The sequence below is a fragment of the Pristiophorus japonicus genome, chromosome 14 (assembly GCF_044704955.1).
Source record: "Pristiophorus japonicus isolate sPriJap1 chromosome 14, sPriJap1.hap1, whole genome shotgun sequence".
Taxonomy (NCBI): domain Eukaryota; kingdom Metazoa; phylum Chordata; class Chondrichthyes; family Pristiophoridae; genus Pristiophorus; species Pristiophorus japonicus.
Window position 1 is genome coordinate 78,690,369 of NC_091990.1, and position 22,313 is coordinate 78,712,681.

Here is a 22,313-nt window from a genome sequence, read left to right on the forward strand (position 1 = left end):
CGACATCAGTATGAAATAAGAAATCAGTTAGGTTAGGTGTCAGGAAGTCATTAATTTCTGGAATAGATTGCCTCACCACGTCTGATGCAACAGGCAGGATGGATCAGCTGTTCTTTTCGTGAACTTTTTCATCTGTTTGTAAATCCTAAACAGGCTAAAAAGACTCAAACAATAAATGTCAAAATGTTAAAAGAGACTAGGGAGGAGATTTGTGAGGCCCAGAGGAGACATTCAAGCGTTGATGGCAGTGCAAGGAAGAAGAGATTCACAGTCTCGGCAGGTGGAGTTATGAGGAAAGATTGGAGAAATTTGAGCTTTTCAGCCTTGCAAGGAGACATCTTGAGTTTTATGTTAGATTGTAAATATTGAGGAAGAGCTAAATGTAAGTACAATGTGATAGTCTAACAGAGGACAAACACAACATCAATATTAAAACTAACAAAGCATTAATTTGAACTATCATACTTCTTGCAGTATTGTTTAAGGAACTAGAAACTTCACATAACTGAGGAAGACTTCACTTCCAAAAGTTTTCAGTATCTATGTTTTAATATATACCAGCTGTGATTGTCTAATGAGGAATCAATTTGCACTGAATATAGAAACAACTTAATAGATATCAGGACACTAATGAAAAATAGAATAAATATATACTGAGAGATCACTGAAGTAATGCCAGTCAATTGGGGTCTTTTAAAGCATTGTCATGAATGGATTTCTCCACACTGTGATGAATGGCCTGATTTGGTCAGTTCTTGAGGAGGGGAGAGGCAAATCAAACAGGAAGGAGAAAAGAGAGACAAGATGAAGGGAGATAATAGTTCCACCCCAGCATCAACTGAATGGGGGCATAGAAAACTAGGTCAGCCAACTGCACAGGAAGTGCGACAGCTCAACACTGAACTTTATGAATTTATAATAATCTTTGTTTCCTCAGTGTCTTTTCAACATGCCATGATGTAGTCCCTCCAGGCCCATATTATGAAGCATGTGTACAGGATGGATGCCACATGAGGAATGACACAGTAATATGTTCCAGTTTAGCAATCTATTCTAAGATTTGTAAATCTAAAGGAGATATCTGTATCAGCTGGCGAGAACAAACCAATGGATCATGTCGTAAGTAATTAATTCTGTCTTCATAGAATCTGGACATTTTCAAACATGCAACATATGGGCCCGAAAATTGCGGTCGGAGGCTTCCTGCGGGCGAAAGTACATGGCGATCCCAGATGGCCCACGCATCCCAGGACCGTAAGCGCAACCTGGGATCACGTGGGCCTGGACCACCAATCAACATGGAGTATTCTCATTGATAATATTGGGAGCTCCGTTTGTACGAGCTCACATTACTATCAATGAGAATACCCCCAAAATACAGAAACACAACACAATAAATAAAAAAACACCTCACATTTAAAATTAATTGAAATTGAATTTAATTAAATGCTTTAGAAATAAATTTTTTTTGAAATTTATTTTGATATGTTTTAATTGGGTTAAAAAATAAACTTGCCTTAATGGACAGGGTTTTTAATATTAAAAATTAGGGATAAAATTTAATTTTTCTATGTTTTAAAACTCTTACGCTGCTTTTATCAGGCGTAGGAGTTTGAAGTACATTCGTGGGCAAGAGTTGGGCAAATAGCCCAAATCTCTGCGCGTGAATGTCCTTCTCCCAGGGATGCGTGTGTGACAGATCAGAAAAGCCGGTTCTTGGCGTATGCACATATCGTACGTACACGGCGAGGCCACAATTTACGGCCCATCAATTATTAACTAAAACAGTAAACATTTGTACAGATTTTGGTTTGATGCTCAGTTCCTCAAGTTGTCTTATTCAATTTAACCCAAACAGAATATCACTGCCCTGCAACAATGGAGTATAAATCATGTGAGCCAAAAGAACAGCCTACTTGTAGTTCAAGGTTTGTTGTACTTATTCAGCAAAGCATTCTCGATAACAATTGGAATGCTCTTCCTCTCTCTCTCTCGCCCCCTTTACAGTATATAATTAATACGCTTTCTTTAATGATTAGGTACACTGACAAAAATGTACCTAGTGACAAGAGTGGTCAAAATGAAGGTTGTTACTGCCCAGATGGAAAATTCCTTTTTGCACCATTAGATATCTGCACAGACATCTGTGGTAAGCATATTTCTTTTGCAACAATTTCTGCAGTATGTAGTAGGGTCACTGCCAAGTTCAAGGAATTCAATCTTCCCCAGAAGATGACATGGCTCATCTGTGGACTGCGTGTAGTTCTAATTTGTTTGCCACAGCAATGGGGGAGGGATTTTATTTGCTTCTGAGAATTGTCTTAAAATTAAGGAAAGTACATTTCAATCATATGGCTATTTTGTCAGATAGTCTTGTGTACTGCTGATTGACTTACGTCTTGAAGGCTGTGTTATATTTCCTAATCAGCAGTCACTTATTCTCATCCTTCACGTCTCTCTGTCTGAATTTTATGTTTTTTTTCTCTTTGTTGATTATTGTGTTTTAGCGTAGCATCAGTTTATAAAACATTAATTGTATTGTTTTTTTATCTACTAGAGTGTATAGAACCTGATGGAAAACCAAGACAGGTACGTTCTTTAGATAAGCAGATGATGTCCGTCACTACGCTTAACATTCATTTCAGTTTTAGCCTGTACATAGACCTAATATGTCTTTGTGTATTTGTGACAGATTGGTGAAACATGGCAAAGCAATTGTCAAGATTGTTTCTGCAATAACGCAACAATGAGCATTGTTTGCAAAGCCCACAAATGCCCTCTGTCACCACCAGTAGTATGCAAAGGGCACGGTTTTGTGCCAGTTGTTCAAAGAAGCCAACATGACCCTTGTTGTACAGAAACCACGTGCGGTGAGTAGACATGTTGCACATCCCGCTGTGTAAGAATATTTCACTGTGCAGCTCAGGCATCAGGTATTCCAACATTCAAAAATGACACCAAATATGGACAACAATATGATAATGGTACTACAACAACAAGTTCCAGAGAAGTTTGCAACACAGGACATTATTCAGTCCATCTTGTCCAGGTCAGCTCTCTGCTACAGCAATCTGAAACTAATCCCACTGTCCTCTCTCCCTATAACCCCGCTTCAAATATTTATCCAATTTCACTTGAAAGGTGCAATGGTCTCCACCTCCACCTGCTCCTTGTAGTGAAGCTCTGTGCAAAAGGAAATATTTTCCTAATCTCTTTCCTCATTAATAATTTTTAATTGAAGATCTTTTCACTGATTCTCCAGCCAGAGGAAATGGAGAGACTATCAAAACTCTTCATTTAAACAAAACGCTTTTTATTTCTCTTGGCCTGCTCCAGTGGTAATAGTCCCAATATCTCAAGTCCCTTCTCATCACCATAGGTTCCCATCCCTGGTATCATCCTGGTGATTCGATGCTATATTCCTGTTGAGTTTAATGTCCTTTCTAATAGTCTGGCCAAAACTCTTAACTGGCTGAACCAATGTTTTCTAGAAATTCATCATTAATTTACTCAGGTAACAATATAATGGTTTGTAAAATATGAATACGGGAAAGGTCTTTATAAACAGTGATAGGATCCCAATTGAGCGGAAGCGTCTTTGTCTCCAAATGAAGCTGACCCGTGTATACAGCGGGCCTGCTTCTGAGCTCCTTGAATCAAAACAATCATCGCCATGGCATATGATGATCAGCTTCCCAGCAAATTCCGGCTTTGAGGGGACAGGGAGAGCTGGAGGATCAGGGAGAACCACAAACTCACTGCTGGCCATCGACACCACTAACACCATGCTAGCAAATTGAAGCCATTGTCTATTTCTCTCATAAAAGCTAAAAAGGTTACCATTGATTTATGAAAATTACTAAGTTTGATGTCCCCGAAACATTACTGTTTTCTTTGTTATCTCCTATTCTTTCCCACTCTTGGTGTCCCACAACATTAGCTTTTGCTTTCATCTAAGTCTCTCAAGAAAAAACTGATACCAGGTTTGGATCAAATATAACACTTTAGATTTGTCAATGAAGTCCCTTTGCTTGTAACTCTGGATACAAAGGGGGTGAAATTGCTCCACGCACCGTTTGCGGCGGATAATTCAAATTATGTTCAAATGTATCGTCCGCTGTGAAGTATCGGTCAGTGAATCATAATTTGGGTCTTTAACTGTGAAAAATGTCCGGGGCACTATCGGTGCCACCCTGGGACAGTAAAATGGCGGACGCGAGGAGATGCGAGTCAGCACTGCGCTAACTACATGAAGGCGTCAGCGTCCCTCCCCTCCAATTAAAGGGGCGGGCCGCTTCGCACTCTGCAGTCCCTTTGGCAGCCGCCACTGGCCCATCAGGGACGACCTCGACCGGCCAACAGCCCGGCACCCAAAACGGAGTGCTGGGCTGCAGGATGGCGGCCTGGTCAAGGCCAGGGCCACCATTGTCTGGCCGACAGAAGAGTTATGCTGACAGAAAAATATGGTGGCCCACGGCGCGAACGGCCTCCCTTTAAGAGGTGCCTCGACGGCGGATGTGCACCAGCTTTGCGACCCGGGAAGCTGGCGGTGACATCGGCCAGCACTGTACTCGCCACCCACGGGGCATATCCCACGCGAGCACGAAGGGGCGAAACGGTGAAGGGTCGGCGTGCACAGCGATGACATCATCGTCGTGCATGCGCCAGCCCGCGGCGCAAATCACTGGGCACGGCACAATACACCCCCCACCCCCCCAAACCTCCAGGGCAATTTCCCTGGAGGTGCTATTCCCCCGGGCGATAATCTCGTTGTGCCCCTTTAGCAGCCCCTGGAGGCGCTAATGGAGCTGAAGAAAAAAGGCAATTTTGCCCCCAATGTCTCATCTAAGCCAAAAGAGACTCCCTCGCCTTCACAGGTACTATTAACAAAGTATTCCGCAGTATGCAATTGATACTGCAATGAAGAAGAATATCATAATATCTGGTCTGTAAGACCTTCATTGGACTTTGAATTGAAGCATTCTCTACGTATCACGATCCCACCCAACCATCGTATAATTAGTCTGTAAATGTTATCTAATTTATGGCTGTTAGAGTTAGGATTCTGCCTCTTCTGGAAAAAGAACCTGAGACATCACCTCAGGGGACATCCTTTATACACTTGGAAAGGGAACATAGACAATAATGTCAAAATCGCCATGTCACTTAAATCAAAATCCATGTTTTTCCCATTGTCAGCTGAGCTTACTCCTGGGGTATGTGTTGATGCTTCCATTAACCTCTCTAATTAATATCACTTAGGATCATAAGTACCGAGCTGAAGGAATAGCTTCAAGCTTTTTAAACCAGTGTCAATTTTTGTTCATTCAATAGAATGTAATGTAACCTACTGTCCCACTGTGAAATTTGATTGCAAACCTGGATATGAACCAGTGTTTCATACTCATGAAGACAAATGTTGCCCAGGTTATACATGTGGTAAGTGTTACATTTCTCTTTAATCCAAGGTGGGTAACATTTTACCTTTGTCACTGAAACAACTTGAAGTAACATGCTTACAGCCTGTACCTTAGCTGTAATTGAATTATTAATTTAATCACACATTTTTCTATTTTCAGAGCCAAAGCCAGTATGTGTGTACAATGGCATTGAGTACAAGGTAAAGAACATTGGGATATTTTCAGATATGATCTGTGGTTTCACACCTATTTCTCATTTTGTTCAGTGTACAGTTTTCATATTTCTATCTCGTTCTCCAAATTTTAACATCAAGAATCTCTGGAGATACAAACTCATTTAACGTCAGAACAGCACAAAATGTTGTGAGAAGTGAAACTGCAACAATGCACTTTTTTCATTGAAATATCAATTTAGTATGCAAAGGACTACAATTAAAGTTTGGGATAAGGTTAGAGTTAGGGTTAATTGAAATAAATGAGTTGATAACTGTGCTAAAGTAATGCACGAATGGATTTCATGCAAAGGCAGGACAAACCAGAGGAAACTGAACCTCCATAGCTTTCATTTAAGATATATATTCTCAGGATGTGTCACTGGCAAGGCCAGCATTTATGCCCATCCCTAGTTGCGCTGAGAAGGTGGTGGTGGCCCAATTGAGTGGCTTACTAGGACACTCAAGAGGGTCGTTTAGAGTCAGCCCTGTTGGTGGATAGGAGTCACAAGGAAGCCAGGTAAAGATGACAGGTTTCCGTCATCCAGGACATTAGTGAACCAGTGGAGTATTTACAACAATCTGACAGCTTCATGGAAACTTTTACAGACACCTGCTTCTTTTAAAATTCCAGAATGGTATTAAACTTAAAATGTCATGGTAGGATTTGAACTCGCATTCTATTGATTATTAGTCCAGGCTTCTGGATTATTCGTCCATTAACATAGCCACTACACTGCCATAGCCCAAATTAACTTGACTATGTATCAGCTGGCCCTTCTGCTGCATAAAAAAATCCAGCACAATTTAAAAACACGTCTCAATTGAAACGTCACCTTTTTTTCCAGCCAGGAATGACTATTCCTCAGGACTCATGTAAGAATTGCAATTGTACCAATAAAGTGGATCCATCAACCAAGCTCAAAACTATTGAGTGTACCACTATTGAGTGTGATTCTCACTGTCCACTGGTAAGCATCCGACCCACAGATCATTAATGATTCTATTTGTAGTTGGTGAAAGGAGAGTAATCATCAATGTTCTGTCTGTTCCCCACAGGGCTTTGAGTATAAGTTGAAAGGACAATGTTGTGGAAATTGTACTCAGGTTGACTGTATAATTGAGATGCCAAATAAGCCACTAATAATTCTTCAGGTATGTATATTACATTTCGGAAGTCAATCACCACAATGATTGGCATCTACTTAAGGCCTTGAGGGGTTAGTTTTGAATGTGACATTCAACCATTCTGTTGTTTAAAGAGACTACTTGAAATATTTAGTGGATTCATCCTTGAACCACATCGTAACTCAAAATAAAGAAATATGTTTGGAATTGTCAACTGGCTTTGTTCAACAAAAAGTGAAGATTTAATCAAAGGAACTGAATTGTAAAATAGAACAATTTGCACCATTTGGATCAAAAATGCAACATGGCCATAAATCGGGTGTAAGGAAGAAACCGTAAAAAATTGGAGATATGATTATTGCTAAGGGCATTGGGTGGGCATTTAAATTTAAAAGTCTCATTTCTCGACTGCAATCGATCAATACGTGAAAGCAGCCTATTTTAAAAAGGCCCTTTATTTTAGAACTTTATTGGGTGGTGCAGCTATTCCATTTAACTCTTTTGAGTTTACCTGCAAAACATAAAAACATTAAACGGTGCCACCCGACCTGGGTGACACTCCAGACATTTACAAGGCCCTTTTTTTTTTTCCCCCTTTTTTTTTTTTGTTTTTTTTTGTGTTTTTCTTTTTTGTTTTTTTTTTTGGGCACTAAAATCACAATTTTCCCCAGTGCCCCCTATAAAAGGGAAGGGGGACACTAAAAGCACCGGCAATTAAAACAAATTAAACTTAAAAAACGTAAAATCAAATTAAAATTTGGTTCAGCTATTCCATTTATCCTGCTGCAAAGTGCCACAGCAGATTCCCATCCCCAATCTGAGTGAGGACTGTAAATGGTGACTGCTGCAAATAACACCTGGTCAGAAAGCCCACTCCCAGTGGGCAGGACTGGAGACAGTTCGAGGCCTCGGCCTCACGCACTCTTTATGGTGCTCTTTATGACAGATCAAAAATCTAGTAACAGTGTTACAAATGAGCTCATATAGACAGTTTGTTTAAAGCAAGGCTGTTGACTTTTTGACAAGTGCTTCATTTTAAAAAGCCTTGTATGTTATAGCAGAGAAGTGCTGTTCATTAATAACACGCTCACAGACAATACATTCTTGTAGCAATAAATAACCCTTTCTTTCAGAGAACTGACTAGGCTTTTTAAATTGAAATACTTGTCAATAAATCAACAGCCTTGCTTTTATGTAAACAGTCCACTTGATTTCATAATGTTACAAGATGTCTTCTTATCAATTGTAATAAGTGGATTCCTCAGGTTATGCAGTAGATCAGGACATTGAATTTCCGGTGGTCCCACCCTGCTGTAGGAAGAGTGGCAGGGTGGGACTTCCAACTGACCATGAACCCTGCTCATTTTCCAGCGTCAGAGGCATTTACAAATATCTGGGGTGGACGCTTGCCCCATTTACAATTCAATCAGGTTAGAGCTGGGAACTCACTTCAGCACCGTGCAGCAGCACAAGACTACCTGTACCACCTGAAGCAGTCCAGAAACAGGCTGTGTTTTGCCCTGTGAATGATTACAATGGTAAAACCAGCCTTTTACAATTTAAAGATCACCCCAACACCCTTAGGCATGCTGGAGGCCAGAAATACACAGCAAACTCGTGTGCCCAGCATTGTAGGGAGCAAAGTACATTCCTTTATTTGCATGGTGTCATAATAAGCCCAATCAACTGCAAGTGTGCTTGTTCTGTGTCATTCCAAAATCTTGTGCAACTTATGCTGGTAGATAAAAGGATGGGGTCTGTCTCTTGGCACCTAAATTATGGTGATTTTTGGGGAGGAAATTTGTGGCCTATCAATTGAAGTATTTAAATGAATCAGCAAGTACCTCCAATGAGCCTATCTTGACAGGTACAAGCCCTCAGCCCTCCCCCACTCCACAGAAGTGTCAAGCTCTGAGTAAACCAGGGAATGGTTCTGCTCACCTGGTTCCATTCTTACCTATCCAATTGTAGCTAGAGAATCTCCTGCAATGGCTTCCCTTCCTGCTCCTGCATCATTACCTCTGGAGGCTCCCAAGTATCTATCCTGGGCCCTCTCCTATTTCTCATTTACATGTTTCCCCTCAGTGACATCATCCAAAGACACAGCATCAGATTTCACACGCTGACAACACCCAGCTCTACCTCACCATGACCTCTCGCGACTCCACTGCCTGTATTGTCAAGCTGCTTGTCCAACACTTAGTCCTGGATGAGCCGAAATGTCTTCCAATTAACCTTTCCGATCACTGAAGTCATTGTCTTCGGTCCCCCGCACAAACTTCGTTAACTACCCATCGATTCTATTCCTATCCCTGGCCATTCTCAGGCTGAACCAAACTGTTCGCAACCTTGGCATCCTATTTGACTCTTCCAACCCCATATCCTCTCCATCACAAAGCCTGTACTTCCAACTCCGTAAGATCGCCCATCTCTAACCCTGCCTCAGCCCATCTGCTACTGAAACCGTCATCCATGCTTTGGATGTTAACTCCAATCTCGACTGTTCCAGTGCTCTCCTGACCACCCTCCGTAAACTTGAGTGCGTGGAAATTTCTGCTGCCCTTATCCTAGTTCTGACCAAATCCCCTTCATCCATTACCCCCGTGCTTGCTGACCTACTTTGGTAAATGATCCCCTTTGATGTTCAGTCATTTTCCAATTGCAGAGTTTGTGTTGCCGTGAAGATTTTCTTGATGTGCCTTGGGACATTTTTCTGCGTTAAAGGCATAATATAAATACTTATTGAGGCTGAATTTGCGGCCCCTACGGGAGCGTACAAGGCGCGCCCGTGCCCATAGGGGCCCCGCAAGTTCCAGGATTAGGCATGCACTGGGCATCAGCCAAAATCAGACATGCACTGTGATCTTGACAGATTGAGCGAATGCTGGCGGAGAGGTGGGCCATGTGATTGCACTCCAAAAGTACTTCATTGGCTGTAAAGCGCTTTGAGACATCACGTGGTCGTGAAAGGTGCTATATAAATCCAAGTCTGTCTTTCCTTCTTTCTTTCTTATTTGCCGAACTAATGCCCTTGAAACTCTGACGCCTGGTAAAAGCGGGAATAAGGCCTGCTCTTACCAGCATAAGAGTTTTAAACAAAATAGAAAAATAATTTTTTTCACCCATCTATATATTAAAAACCCTGTCCATTAAGGTAAGTTTATTTTTAGCTGCGTTAAAATATATAGGGCCTGAATTCACGGGAGTGTACAAGCTGCACATGCACCCGTGGGTCTCCCCAGAAGTTCCGGGTTTCGGCATAAGAAGCACATGCACCTAAACCCAGAACTTTCTTGACTGATCGCACACTTCCAAAACTAAAGGGCCCCGTGGCAGAGAGTTGTGCTATTTGCCCAGTGAATGTCCTTCAAATTCTTATGACTGATAAGACGTTTAAAGCACAGAATAAAAAAAAAATTCAATATTTTAAACATTTAAAATCATATTAAATAAGGTAAGTTTATTTTTAGATGCTTTAAAATATGTAAATTTATTTTTCGAAAAATAGAATTTTTTGCTTTAAATAATTAATTCCATTTTGATTAATTTTACATATGTGATTTTTAAAAAAAATGTATTTTCAGTATGTGTGTGTTTTGGGGGTAGTCCCATTGGTACTTATGGTGGTTCTATATATACGGAATTCACATAAGTATGAAAGGGGGCGGGGGGGAAATCCCCAGACAGGTTGGGCCAGTCCACGTGATCCCAAGTGATTGTTAGAAGCCCATACGCTCCTGGGATACGTGGGCCTCTACATAGGTCTTCGCATAGAGCCCCGGGACCGAAGGTCTCTGAACATATAGATTTTTTAAATATTTAACAAAATTACATTTTAATTCATTTTAAATATGTAATGTGTTTTTAAAATGTGTTTCATGTGTTTGCGTATTTTTGGGGGTATTCCCATTCACACTTATGAGAACTAAAAACGGAACTCACCAAAAGTATGAATGGGATTCCCCCCTACTTCCATTGGTCGGGCCGGCCCACGTGATCCCAGCGGCGCTTGCGAACCACATGCGCTCCTGGAATAAGTGGGCCTCTACACAGACTTGCGCGTAGATGCCCAGGCCCGCAAGTCAGCAAACTTCCCAGACCACCAGGTAAGTTCATAGATTTCTTGCAGCTCGGAGGCATCCGCCCGCGACAAACCTTTGACTGTAAATTCTACCCCATTGTTGTTGTTGTAGTAAAGATCGACACACTGTCGCAGTCCACAGCTCCAAAACTTTTATGTGGTTATTTGCCATTGAAAACTTTGTCTTTCCTATTATTGCACAGCCTGGAGCTACAACATCAGATTCAAAGAACAACTGCACTAAATACAAGTGTGTGAAAATAGGGCCTTACTTTGTTCCAAACATCTATAATCAATGGTGCCCCTATCTGGATCATGATAACTGTGAGCCTGTGAGTGCAAAACAATTATATATTCATTTCTTTGAATAAAAAGAACAAAATCTTTTTTGTAAAATTAAACGACCAGAGGTTTTGTTAGATTTGTGCTTTCAAATAACTTCATTTGTTCTGGTTTAAACTCTGTGACAGGGAACGTTACACATGGACTCAGGTGGCTGTTGTCAGACATGTAAGTAGTATATTTAAACAATTATGAAACCTCTGTGGCTCTGAATTATGATGCACTCTAACAATTACAGGCTGCTAATTCTGGTAGAAGTTAAGTGAAACATTTGTTAAATTGACCACAACTAAGTAAACTAAATCACAAGATCCAGCACATATAAGAACAAGAAGCATATTTGTCTGTTTCTGAGCTTTGCAGTTATCAAGAGTCTGTGTTTTTCCTGGGATTTTGGTGACATTGGCAAAGCCACATTTACTGCCCGTCCCTAATTACCCTCGCAACAACTGAATGGCTTGCTGGGACAATTCAGAAGGCTGTAAGATTCAACCGCGTATTGTTGGATGGGAGTCCCAGATAGGGATGGGAATCCCAGATACGGATGGCAGGTTCCCTTCCCTGAAGAACATTGAGAAGTAGCAGAGTTTTTACAACAATCCAACAGCTTTTATGGTAATTTATTCTGGTTCTAATCCACAAATGACCAGATTTATTCAATTCAATTTCACAACTTGCTATGATTGAAATTTAAACTCCTCATAGTTACTCAACCACTGTACCGACAAGCAGTGACAGATACAACAGTGATATTGGCAGCAATCTTATATATGAGGTTTTCCTTCATCTAATTTACAGCTGTGCAGTCCTGGTGCTGATCAAATTCTGTAAATAAATATCACTGTTCTAAATTTCATGTCTGCCTTTGATATTCTCTTGGGTTCAGCGGTGCTGGTCACTCTTAATAAGAACATAAGAAACGGTCCCTTGAGCGTGTTCCGCCTTTCATTAAGATCATGGCTGATCTGATCATGGACTCAGCTCCACTTCTCTGCCCGCTCACCATAACCCCTTATCCCCTTATCGTTTAAGAAACTGTCTATTTCTGTCTTAAGTTTATTCAATGTCCCAGCTTCCACAGCGCGCTCAGGCAGCGAATTCCACAGATTTACAACCCTCAGAGAAGAAATTTCTCCTCATCTCAGTTTTAAATGGGCGGCCCTTTATTATAAGATCATGCCCTCTAGTATCTCCCATCAGTGGAAACATCCTCTCTGCATCCACCTTGTCAAGCCCCCTCATAATCTTATACGTTTCGATAAGATCACCTCTCAATCTTCTGAATTCCAATGAGTAGAGGCCCAACCTACTCAACCTTTCCTCATAAGTCAACCCCCTCATCTCCGGAATCAACCTAGTGAACCTTCTCTGAACTGTCTCCAAAGCAAGTATATCCTTTCGTAAATATGGAAACCAAAACTGCACGCAATATTCCAGGTGTGGCCTCACCAACACCCTGTATAACTGTAGCAAGACTTCCCTGCTTTTATACTCCATCCCCTTTGCAATAAAAGCCAAGATTCCATTGGCCTTCCTGATCACTTGCTGTACCTGCATACTATCTTTTTGTGTTTCATGCACAAGTACCCCCAGGTCCCGCTGTACTACAGCACTTTGCAATCTTTCTCCATTTAAATAATAACTTGCTCTTGCAAGTGGTCTGAGTATCATATTTTCAGAGTGTGCCTGTACCGGCCAAGAACTAACTTTATGATGGCTTAACCTAGGAGTTTTACAATAGGACCCCCCCTATAATACTGCTTTTCATACATGCCCTTGTGTGCACTTCTCAGTGGGCAGATTGAGAAACATTTGTACAAATTGTTAAGTTGCTTTATTTTATGGAGAACAAGTGAACATATAAGGTAACAATTCAAGCAAATCCCACTTCACGCAATCTCACGTCTCTCAAAGAATGCAACAAACATAATAAGCCATGCACCCTGTTGCTTTCATGGGTGACTATGGTGTTTTTAACATTGCCTTTCTTTCTAGACAACTTGTAACTGCAAAATCTAACCTGCATTGAGCTTCCAAGCCAAGGCAACTTGCAGTTTCCTGTTTAAAACGTCTTTGACTGACTACCCATGTGTCTCTTCTTTTATGCCGAGTATTCACAGAATGTGGAAGGGCAGGTCCTCTAACTCCATCTCCATTTGGAGATTCAGCAGTAGGCCTGTCAACCAAACTGGTGATCCCCAACTCCCAAGAGTATACTCTCAGCAACCATCTCCTGCTGGACTCAATAGGTGTGGATGTTCAGGGGAATCTCTAAACTAACTTTCATTGTCACTGAATCCTAAACTTCATTTTCTAGCTGTACTGTTGTGTGAATTAAACCGCTTAAGGGTTACACTTAACTTATGAGTCACATTTTTAACATCAAGGTCATCCTGTGGTGGCAGAGTCTGAAATTCCAAGAAATAGCAATCACACAGCAGACCATTCATGAACAAAAGGTAAATAGAAGTACAAACTGGGAATGACAACACCATAGAATACATAGGTGGGTTTAACAAAAAAGGGTCATAAAGTGTGGCAACGGATACTCCAGCTATTATGGTACAGTCAACGTCTGAGGAACTGACGTCATGGCCGATTGCGCGGCGGCCCTGGGGTGCTACCCATGGGGTGCTGCACTCGTGCCTCCACAAACTCCCGGGCAATTTCCTGGGAGTCGATAGTGACACCCCCTCCTCCCCCCGCCCGCCTCAAAAAGGGACAATTTCACCCCCAAAATATTCATTGAAAAGTCTTGGGAAAATTCTTACCTTTTAAACTATCCCAAGTTCCTCACAGTTACTGCAACTTACTTACATTTCTATTGCTCCTTTCACTTTGAATCAGCTTGCTTGCAAGCTTCGTGCCAATGTCCTTGGAATAAATCTCTTACTAAGCTTGATAACCAGCTGCCAGCATGCTTTCCTGAGTTCCCACAGACTCTCAGGCTGGTCCTAAGCCGCTAACCCTGTTGCTCCAGGACGCAGGACGCGCTCAATGGTGGAGACTTCATGGAATGACCTGGCAGGGAAAAAGAGATGAGCCTAGAAATTGAGCCACGTTGCAGCAGTTTTACAAGAATTAAGTGACCTACTAGGTCCCCAAGTGGCAGCCAAGAAGTGCGTCATTTGTCACATTGGGTAAGAACAGATAAGAAGTGTTCTTTACCCATGCCTGCTTGAGGTTCCCTCTCCAAAATTAGTTTGTGCTGGCTGCACTCAAGGAAACCAGCCCTCAGGATTGGCTACAACAAAGAAGGTAAGTAATGTACATGAATGTGGTGCCGAGGGAGCGGGAGATACCTCCTCTGCTAACCCCCCGATCTCGGCCCCACTGGCCTACTCTGTCGATCCCTGATCAGCCTCCTCAATCCCTGGTCCCCACGATTCCTGGACCCCTGACCCAACCCCAGGATCCTGGTGCAGGAATGTACCATGAGCTCCCAACGTGCCCAAAAATGAGCCACCCAAATATCTGGGTGCCGATCTCCTGTGCTTCTCTGCAGGTTAAGAAATATATATCTAACCAGATTTTGATAAGTTTATCTTTTTCAGTGCAAAATCAGGTAATATTTTGAATATAAAATTCTCCCCTCATCTTCCTTTAATGTATGAAAAAATCGAGAATCTGAATCAAACTCACTGCAATGTAATGAGGTCAATTATGGTCACATTTGCAGGTATTCCAAAGGCATGTACCGTTTCACAAACCACAACCTATATCAACCACCATGGATGTCGATCTGAACAAAAAGTGTCAACGCCTTATTGTGTAGGACACTGTATGACCTATTCTATGTATGTATACAAATCATATATTGCCCATAACTCTCCATGTGTGTATAGTTCTTTTATACTTAAATTGTCTCCTGCCCATTAGTAATGGAGCCTATCCTCTGATGAGCTAAAAACACGTCTATATACGGCTGAAATAAATAGACTTCAGGTAAAGAAGGCAATGCAGTATCTGCATATTCGTAAATATATTGAGCCTGAATTTTCACACTTACAAACGAGAGAGAACAAGAAACATCAGTGAGAGATAGGAGTTTGAGAAAAACTTTACGGAGAAAATAGAGCCTGCGAAAAAAACAAGGAGAGAGACAGTGCGAGAAGCAACAGGGAGAGAGAGAGAGAGTGTGGGAAACAACAGAGGAAGTGGGGAATCTGAAGAGAAACTTGTGGAAGAGCACAGAGTGTGAAAGGAACTTGTGGAAGAGTGCAGAGTCTTGAGAGAAACATCTGAAGGAGCACTCAGTGCGAGAAAAACATCTGGAAGTGTGTACATTGTATGGGAATCCTAGAGCGCACAGTATGAGGAAAATATCAGGGAGAGAGCACATTGTGACAAAAACATCTGGAAAAGCACAGAGTGAGAGACAAATCAGGGCAAAAGCACAGAGTTAGGGAAACATCAAGGACAGAGAGGGGAATTTGAGAAAAACATCCCGGAAAACTCAGATTGCGAGTGAAAGAGTGTGTAAAGGGCAGTGATTCTGTACAATATTTGAGCCAGGGATTGAGTCAGTTCACCACTTTAGTTGATGTTGCATTCATCTTCACTTAGCTCCTGGTAGCAGCCAATTTCTTCCACTTTTGCAGCCAGGTACAATGGAGTTGGGTGCCTACATGGACTCAGTCAGCAACCATACTTCATGCAGTTGACAACGGTGCTTTTATTGGAGGGTGGCTATCAGCCGAAAATGGTGTCACCCTCCCCTGGTGCACCGCCTGCAACAGGACTTTAAACTCTTCAGTATCAAAGGCCGACATGTCTCTGCTGTGCCATTGTGAGCTGCCCCCACTGAGGACACAGTTACAGCTGCAGAAAGGAAAGTTTCTATCAATGGTGATGCTCACATGGAGTCTATCGCGGTTGAGTTAAATGATAATGAATATGCTACTATATTGTGATTACATTACAGGCCACCAAATAGTGGGAAAGAAATCAGGGATGAGATTTGTAAACAATATAGAGATTAGCCATAGCAACAGAGTTGTAACAATGGGGCTTTGAACCACTCCGAGGTAAACCAGAATCAGGAAAATGTTTGTGACTAAAGTAAGGTTTCTTACAATGCATTTAAGACGGTTTCCTTAAAAAAAACCTTTAATATACACAGTGCCTCCTGCAATAACTGGATGATCCAAAGCACTTCACAGCCAATGAATTATTTTGAAAGTGTCGTCTCTGTTGCTTTGTAGCAAATTTCAACATAGTGAGGTTCCACAAACAGTAATGAGATAAATGACCTGTTGTTCTGATTTTAACATGTTGGCTGAAGGATGAATATTGGTCAAGCTGCTGAAGAAACGCCCTGCTCTTCCCAAAAATGCCACCGGATCTTTTATGTCCATCCAGAGAGGTTGGCAAGGCTTTGTATTAACATCATGTCACCTTGGATAAGATAGCACCCCCTCAATACTGCACTGAACTATCAGTCTGGATTATTTGCTGCTGTGGAGAAGGGTTTGATGCAGGGTTAGATCTGATTTCTGTCCAAAAAAGCAGGACAAGCATGCAACCTAAAGGTAGAACACTTGGAGAATAGCAACTGAAATATGATTAGATTCACATTGAAATTAGATGTTTTTAAGTAAATGAAGGTAAAGGTGTTGGATTAGAAATGAGCTAATTTCAGTGGGGGAAAAAGTGGACCTAGGCCAGATTAATTGATTGGAAAAAATGGCAGATGAAACAGCAGATCAGCAGTGGGGATATTTAAATATGAGATGGATCAGTTACAGGTTAAATACATTCCAGCTAATAGTAAAATGGTGTATAAAAGTTGTCGGTGGCATAAATGGAAATAGCAAGGGCTTTTATAAACACTTAAACATAAAGCAACAGGCTATAAACAGCCAAGTGGTCCCACAAACCAATGGCTCAGAAAAAAGTTCTGTCACTCTACTACAACCAGTCGAGAATGGTGGTGGGCTAGCAGGCAAAAGAAAGGAAGGGTGAGATTCCATGAAGATCCACATCCTCAACCATGGAGTCCAGCACGTGAGTGCAAGAGACAAAGCTAAACTGGTTGTAGGCACCTGCAGCTAAAAGTTCCAAGTGAATAAATTTACTCCATCTCCTCATGAGGTCACAACCATCAAAAATGCCAGTTTCCAGGCAATTTGGTTCACTCCATGTGATATTAGGAAGTGGCTGAGTCGTCATCATCATCATAGGCAGTCCTTCAAAGACTTGCTTCCACTCTAAAAGTGAGTTCTCAGGTGACTGAACAGTCCAATATGGAAAATACGGTCTCTGTCACAGGTGGGACAGACTGTGGTTGAAGGAAAGGGGGGTGGTGTGTCTGGTTTGCCACACACTCCTTCCGCTGCCTGCGCTTGTTTTCTGCATGCTCTCGGCGACGAGACTCGAGGTGCTCAGCACTCTCCCAGATGCTCTTCCTCCACTTAGGGCGGTCTTGGGCCAGAGACTCCCAGATATCGGTAGGGATGTTGCACTTAATCAAGGAGGCTTTGAGGGTGTCCTTGAAACATTTCCTCTGCGCACCTGGGGCTCGCTTGCCATGTAGCAGTTCCGAGTAGAGCGCTTGCTTTGGGAGTCTTGTGTCAGGCATGTACGCTGACAATACCCAGCTCTAGCTCACTCCCACTTTTCTCGACCCATCCACTATTTCTAAATTATCAGTCTGCTTGTCCAACATCCAGCACTGGATGAGCAGAAATTTCCTCCAACAAAATATTGGAAAGACCAAAGTCATTGTCTTGGTCCCTGTCACAAACTCCATTCCTAGCCACTGACTCTGTCCGATGGATCAAGCTGTACACCAGCTACAGCAAAGGTTATAACTTTTCAGATGAGCTGAGGCAGGGGTGGAGTTGGGCGATGTCACGAAAGTGGAAATAGCCAGTTTTAGTGATGGTGCGGATATGTGGTCGGAAGCTCATCTCAGGGTTAAATACAACACCAAGGTTGCGAACAGTCTGGTTCAGCCTCCGACAATTACCAGGTAGAGGGATAGAGTCAGTGGCTAGGAATGGAGTTTGTGATGGGGACCGAAGACAATGACTTCGGTCTTTCCAATATTTTGTTGGAGGAAATTTCTACTCATCCAGTACTGGATGTCGGACAAGTAGTCTGATAATTTAGAAACAGTGGATGGGTCGAGAAAAGTGGGAATGAGGTAGAGCTGGGTATTGTCAGTGTGCATGTGGAACCTGACGTGTTTTTGGATGATGTCGCGAAGGAGCTGCATGTAGATGAGAAATAGGAGGGGGCCAAGGATAGGTCCTTGGGGGACACCAGAGGTAACAGTGCAGAAGCGGGAAGAGAAGCTATTGCAGGTAATTTTCTGGCTACAACGGGATAAATAAGAATGGAACCAGCCGAAGGCAGTCCCACCTAGCTGGATGATGGAGGCGAGGCGATGACGGAGGATGGTGTGGTTAACCATATCAAAGACTGCAGACAGGTCAAGGAAGGATCAGGAAGAATAGTTTACCACTGCCACAGTCACAAAGGATGTGATCTGCAACTTTGATAAAAGCTGTTTCGGTACTGTGACAGGGGCAGAAAACTGATTGGAGGGATTTAAACATTGAATTCCAGAGAAAGATAGGTTTGGAAGGCAACAGTACATGGAAAGGAAAGAAAGGGAGGTTGGAGATGGGGCGGTAGTTTGCAAGGACAGAAGGGTCAAGGGTGTTTCTTTTGAGGAGAGAGGTGATGGCAGATTTGAAGGGAGGGGGACAGTACCTGAGGAAAGGGATCTGTTAACAATGTCAGCTAACATGGGGTGCCAGAAAGGGAAGTTGGGTGGTCAGAAGTTTAGTGGGATTAGAGTTAACGGAGAAGCGGGTGGTTTTCATGGACAAGATGAGCTTGGAGAGGGCATGATGAGAGATAGGAGAGAAACTGGAGAAAGATGCGAGTTCAGGGGTTGGGCAGCATGGAATCTTAGAAGAAGTTTGGTCCGGTGGGCTAGGGGAAGGGAGGGAAGTGACAGGCAGCTGAACGGATGGTCTCAATCTTAGTGACCAAAGAAGTCCATGAGCTACTCGCATTTATTGTTGGAGGTGAGGGTGGAGTAGGCTGCGGCCTGGGGCTTAAGAAGGCAGTTTGCAGTAGAGAAAAGAAGTTGGGGGTTATCTTTGCATTCCAAGATGATTCTGGAGTAGTGAGTAGTTTTAGCAGAGGAGCGTAGGACCCGACAGTGCTTTGTGTGGTCCTGCCAGATCCGGCAGTGAATGGCTGAACCAGTTCTCTGCCATATATGTTCAAGTCTGTACCTCTTTGACTTAAGGGAGTGGAGCTGAGGGCTGTACTCGGGAGAACGCCCAGGGTGAGAGAGAGAAATGGATTTAATGGAGACAGCGGAATCAAAGGTGGAAGTGCAGGTGTGGTTGAGCAAATCGGTCGCTGCAGAAATGTCATGGTGAATTGAGGGCAAAAGGCTAGGCAGTTACAAATTTGAAAATGCAGTTGTAAGTGAATTGGGAGAGTGTTTTTTCCATGGGTGGACTCAAAAGGAAGTAGGGTTGGGAGGGGGAAGTAGGTGGAGAGTGATATAAGGAAGTGATCAGAGATGGTTTTATCTGTCCCACTCATCCATCATCTCGGTCCTTGCTCCTGATCCCCAACACCTGTAATTTAAAACTCTGTTTAAATCTCTTCATAGCCTCACACTTCCTTATCTCTGTAAATCCCTCCAATCCCATGCGAACTCTGTGTTCCTCCAACGCTGGCCTCTTGTACATCCCTCCCTCCCTCCCTCTGCTGCATCTTTTAGCAGCCACCAAAGTTCTGCTCTCCAAAATCCCCTCCATGTCTCTACCTCCCCGTCTCCTTCTCCCCTCTTGTCTTTCAAGACCCTCCTTAAAACCCCATTCCTCTGGTGCCTTGTGCTCTCCTGTTCTTTGACTAAGGTCCATTTTTTCTCATGCTTCTATGAAATACCTCGGGACTTTTTCTAAATTAAAGATTCGACACAAACGCAAGTTATTGTTACTGTTTCCTCTTGGTTCAGGTATTCTGCTCAAGCAAATATGATTTCACATAACTGCACCTGCTGTCAGGAGTTAGCAACCGGCAAGCAAAATATCACATTACTTTGTCCAGATGACACAGAAATTGAATTCACCTACACCTACGCAACGGATTGCGGCTGTGTAACTACGAAATGTTGAGAACCAACCAAGCAGTTGCCAGAGCCTTCCTGGTAAATTGAAGAAGAACAAACGTTAGAAAGCATTAAAAATATCCACGTAAATGGGGACATTCACTAAAGAATTTTAAGGCACTGTCTCTACCTTTAAATTAAACACTGCAAAGTATTTTTTCCATCATTTCTTGTTCTTGTGATCAATTCAAAAGGGTGCACGAAGCTAGATAGAGCTAAAACATGTACTTCATCCTCTCTGGGACACAATCCCATACATCAACCTGCTGACTGACATGACACCACTGTTAATCACTGCCTACAACTATAGTTAAATTAAAAACAGCAATATGCTATTTCAGTGCTGTTTAGTTTGTGTCTTATTTTGATGGCCATGTTTCTACCTGTTGCCTTGTAAAGAAATGTACTTGTAAGAACAACTAAAAAGCTGTATTCGCAAGAGTTAGAGCTATGGTGGCAAATATCACAAAGATGGAGTTTCCAGTAACTGCATGTACAGTTACCATCTTAATAAAGTGCTTTAAATTGCAACTGTACATGAGGATGGCCATTGCAATGTGGGCAATAAATAAGCAGCGTTATGTTCGAATCTAGATCTACATGGCCCACGATCTAGGACTGTTCCTTCAGGTTGCTGATAAATGAAGTGTCATCTCACCCTTGCTTTTCATGCTTGGTATTTGTGCATGCATTCTGAGGACAAGTAAATCTCTTTTCTTCAAACTTTTCTGTGAGCTCTTAGTCTCAATGTAATGGTCAATAAAAGCAAATCAACTGCATTGTTGTCTGAGCTTTCATGAATTGACGTGTTTTATCTCTGTACATCAAGCCCTGCATTCTATTGGACAGTGGATTCAACATTAGATATGTACAAGAAAATAATCATCTGTTTATGAGGTTTAACTCTCAGGCTACTGAGCAAGTCAAAAGAGCTGTTGCTTTAACCGGACATTTCTGTTGGGCCAAGATACAACAATAAATTAAAGCACTCTTCTTTCAGCTCTGGACATTGGGTTTTTCCCCAAACTGCTGAGATTAAAATCTCTTCCTGCTGGCTGTAAGAGGCTGGAGCTACTTCATAGCTCAACTATTTCATGACGAGATTCAGTTCAGAGTGCTGCAGGCAACTGGACAAATACAAGAGATTATTGAAGCATGGAAAACAGGTTAATAATTAATGAAATCCAGGCTGCATGCTTGCCTCCACTCCTGTTTTGAGCTTGACAAAGGATGCCAACCCTAACGGGTACAATAACATTTATATTCTAACTGTTAGAAGCTACTCAACAATAAACCTGACATCAAAACACATGACTTAAAACTACATTCCACACCCAAACAAATACATTCTTGTACCCGCTGGTACAGAGAGAGGGAAAGTGTAACAGTTCAATTCCAAAGCAAAGAGAAGGAAAGTGAAGTTTTCCAACAGTTCAGCTGCACTAGCTGTGCTGTCCTTTTAGCTGCCAATTAAACATTATCAGAATTGTGTCTCAAAGGCTGGTTTCCTCAACTTTCAGCCCTTCTCCCAAAGCCCATTACCATGGCAGTGGGGAAGGAAGAATGGGGTCTGGAGTAGCCTGTTTACAGCATTCTGATATTCTGATAGTGCCAACAATAGAACTTACATCATCTTAACCTATTTATGGCTCCGAGACTGTCGTGTGAACCGAGTATTTGAGCTTCTCGACATCTTGTTATCTGGTAATTCTTCATCTATAGGAGCAGTCTAATGGAATAACTAACGGAAAAAGAAGTAAGTGACATCAGGCTGGGGTGGGGGAGTAATAGCCCTCTCACAAAGTAGCAGCAGCAGCAGCTTGGTAAAAATGAAATGGAACTGCCCAAACAAATTCAAATCCAATTGGAGCAGGCTGGAAACGTAAAATTAGAAGGAAAAAAATCAGCTGGAATAATAATAAAAATACAGGAACAGCCTCTGGAGAGCCATGCACATTTAAAATTAAAGAGCAGTAGCTTGGGGAGAA

The 22,313-nt window shown here is 42.3% G+C and overlaps 1 protein-coding gene across 1 annotated transcript in view; it reads left to right on the forward strand.

Annotated features, from left to right (window-relative positions):
* The window catches only part of muc5fl (mucin 5f-like), a 103,058-nt gene extending 81,973 nt beyond the window's left edge, over positions 1–21,085 (forward strand). Inside the window, exons 10-22 of the mRNA XM_070898729.1 lie at positions 938–1,119; positions 1,859–1,928; positions 2,040–2,149; positions 2,558–2,589; positions 2,693–2,870; positions 5,335–5,439; positions 5,580–5,620; positions 6,481–6,603; positions 6,692–6,787; positions 11,045–11,173; positions 11,312–11,351; positions 14,863–14,980; positions 20,173–21,085. Coding sequence (XP_070754830.1) covers positions 938–1,119; positions 1,859–1,928; positions 2,040–2,149; positions 2,558–2,589; positions 2,693–2,870; positions 5,335–5,439; positions 5,580–5,620; positions 6,481–6,603; positions 6,692–6,787; positions 11,045–11,173; positions 11,312–11,351; positions 14,863–14,980; positions 20,173–20,332 — 1,384 coding nt within the window. The 3' untranslated portion in view covers positions 20,333–21,085. The remainder of the gene's footprint in view (positions 1–937; positions 1,120–1,858; positions 1,929–2,039; positions 2,150–2,557; positions 2,590–2,692; positions 2,871–5,334; positions 5,440–5,579; positions 5,621–6,480; positions 6,604–6,691; positions 6,788–11,044; positions 11,174–11,311; positions 11,352–14,862; positions 14,981–20,172) is intronic.
* Positions 21,086–22,313: the final 1,228 nt, after the last annotated feature.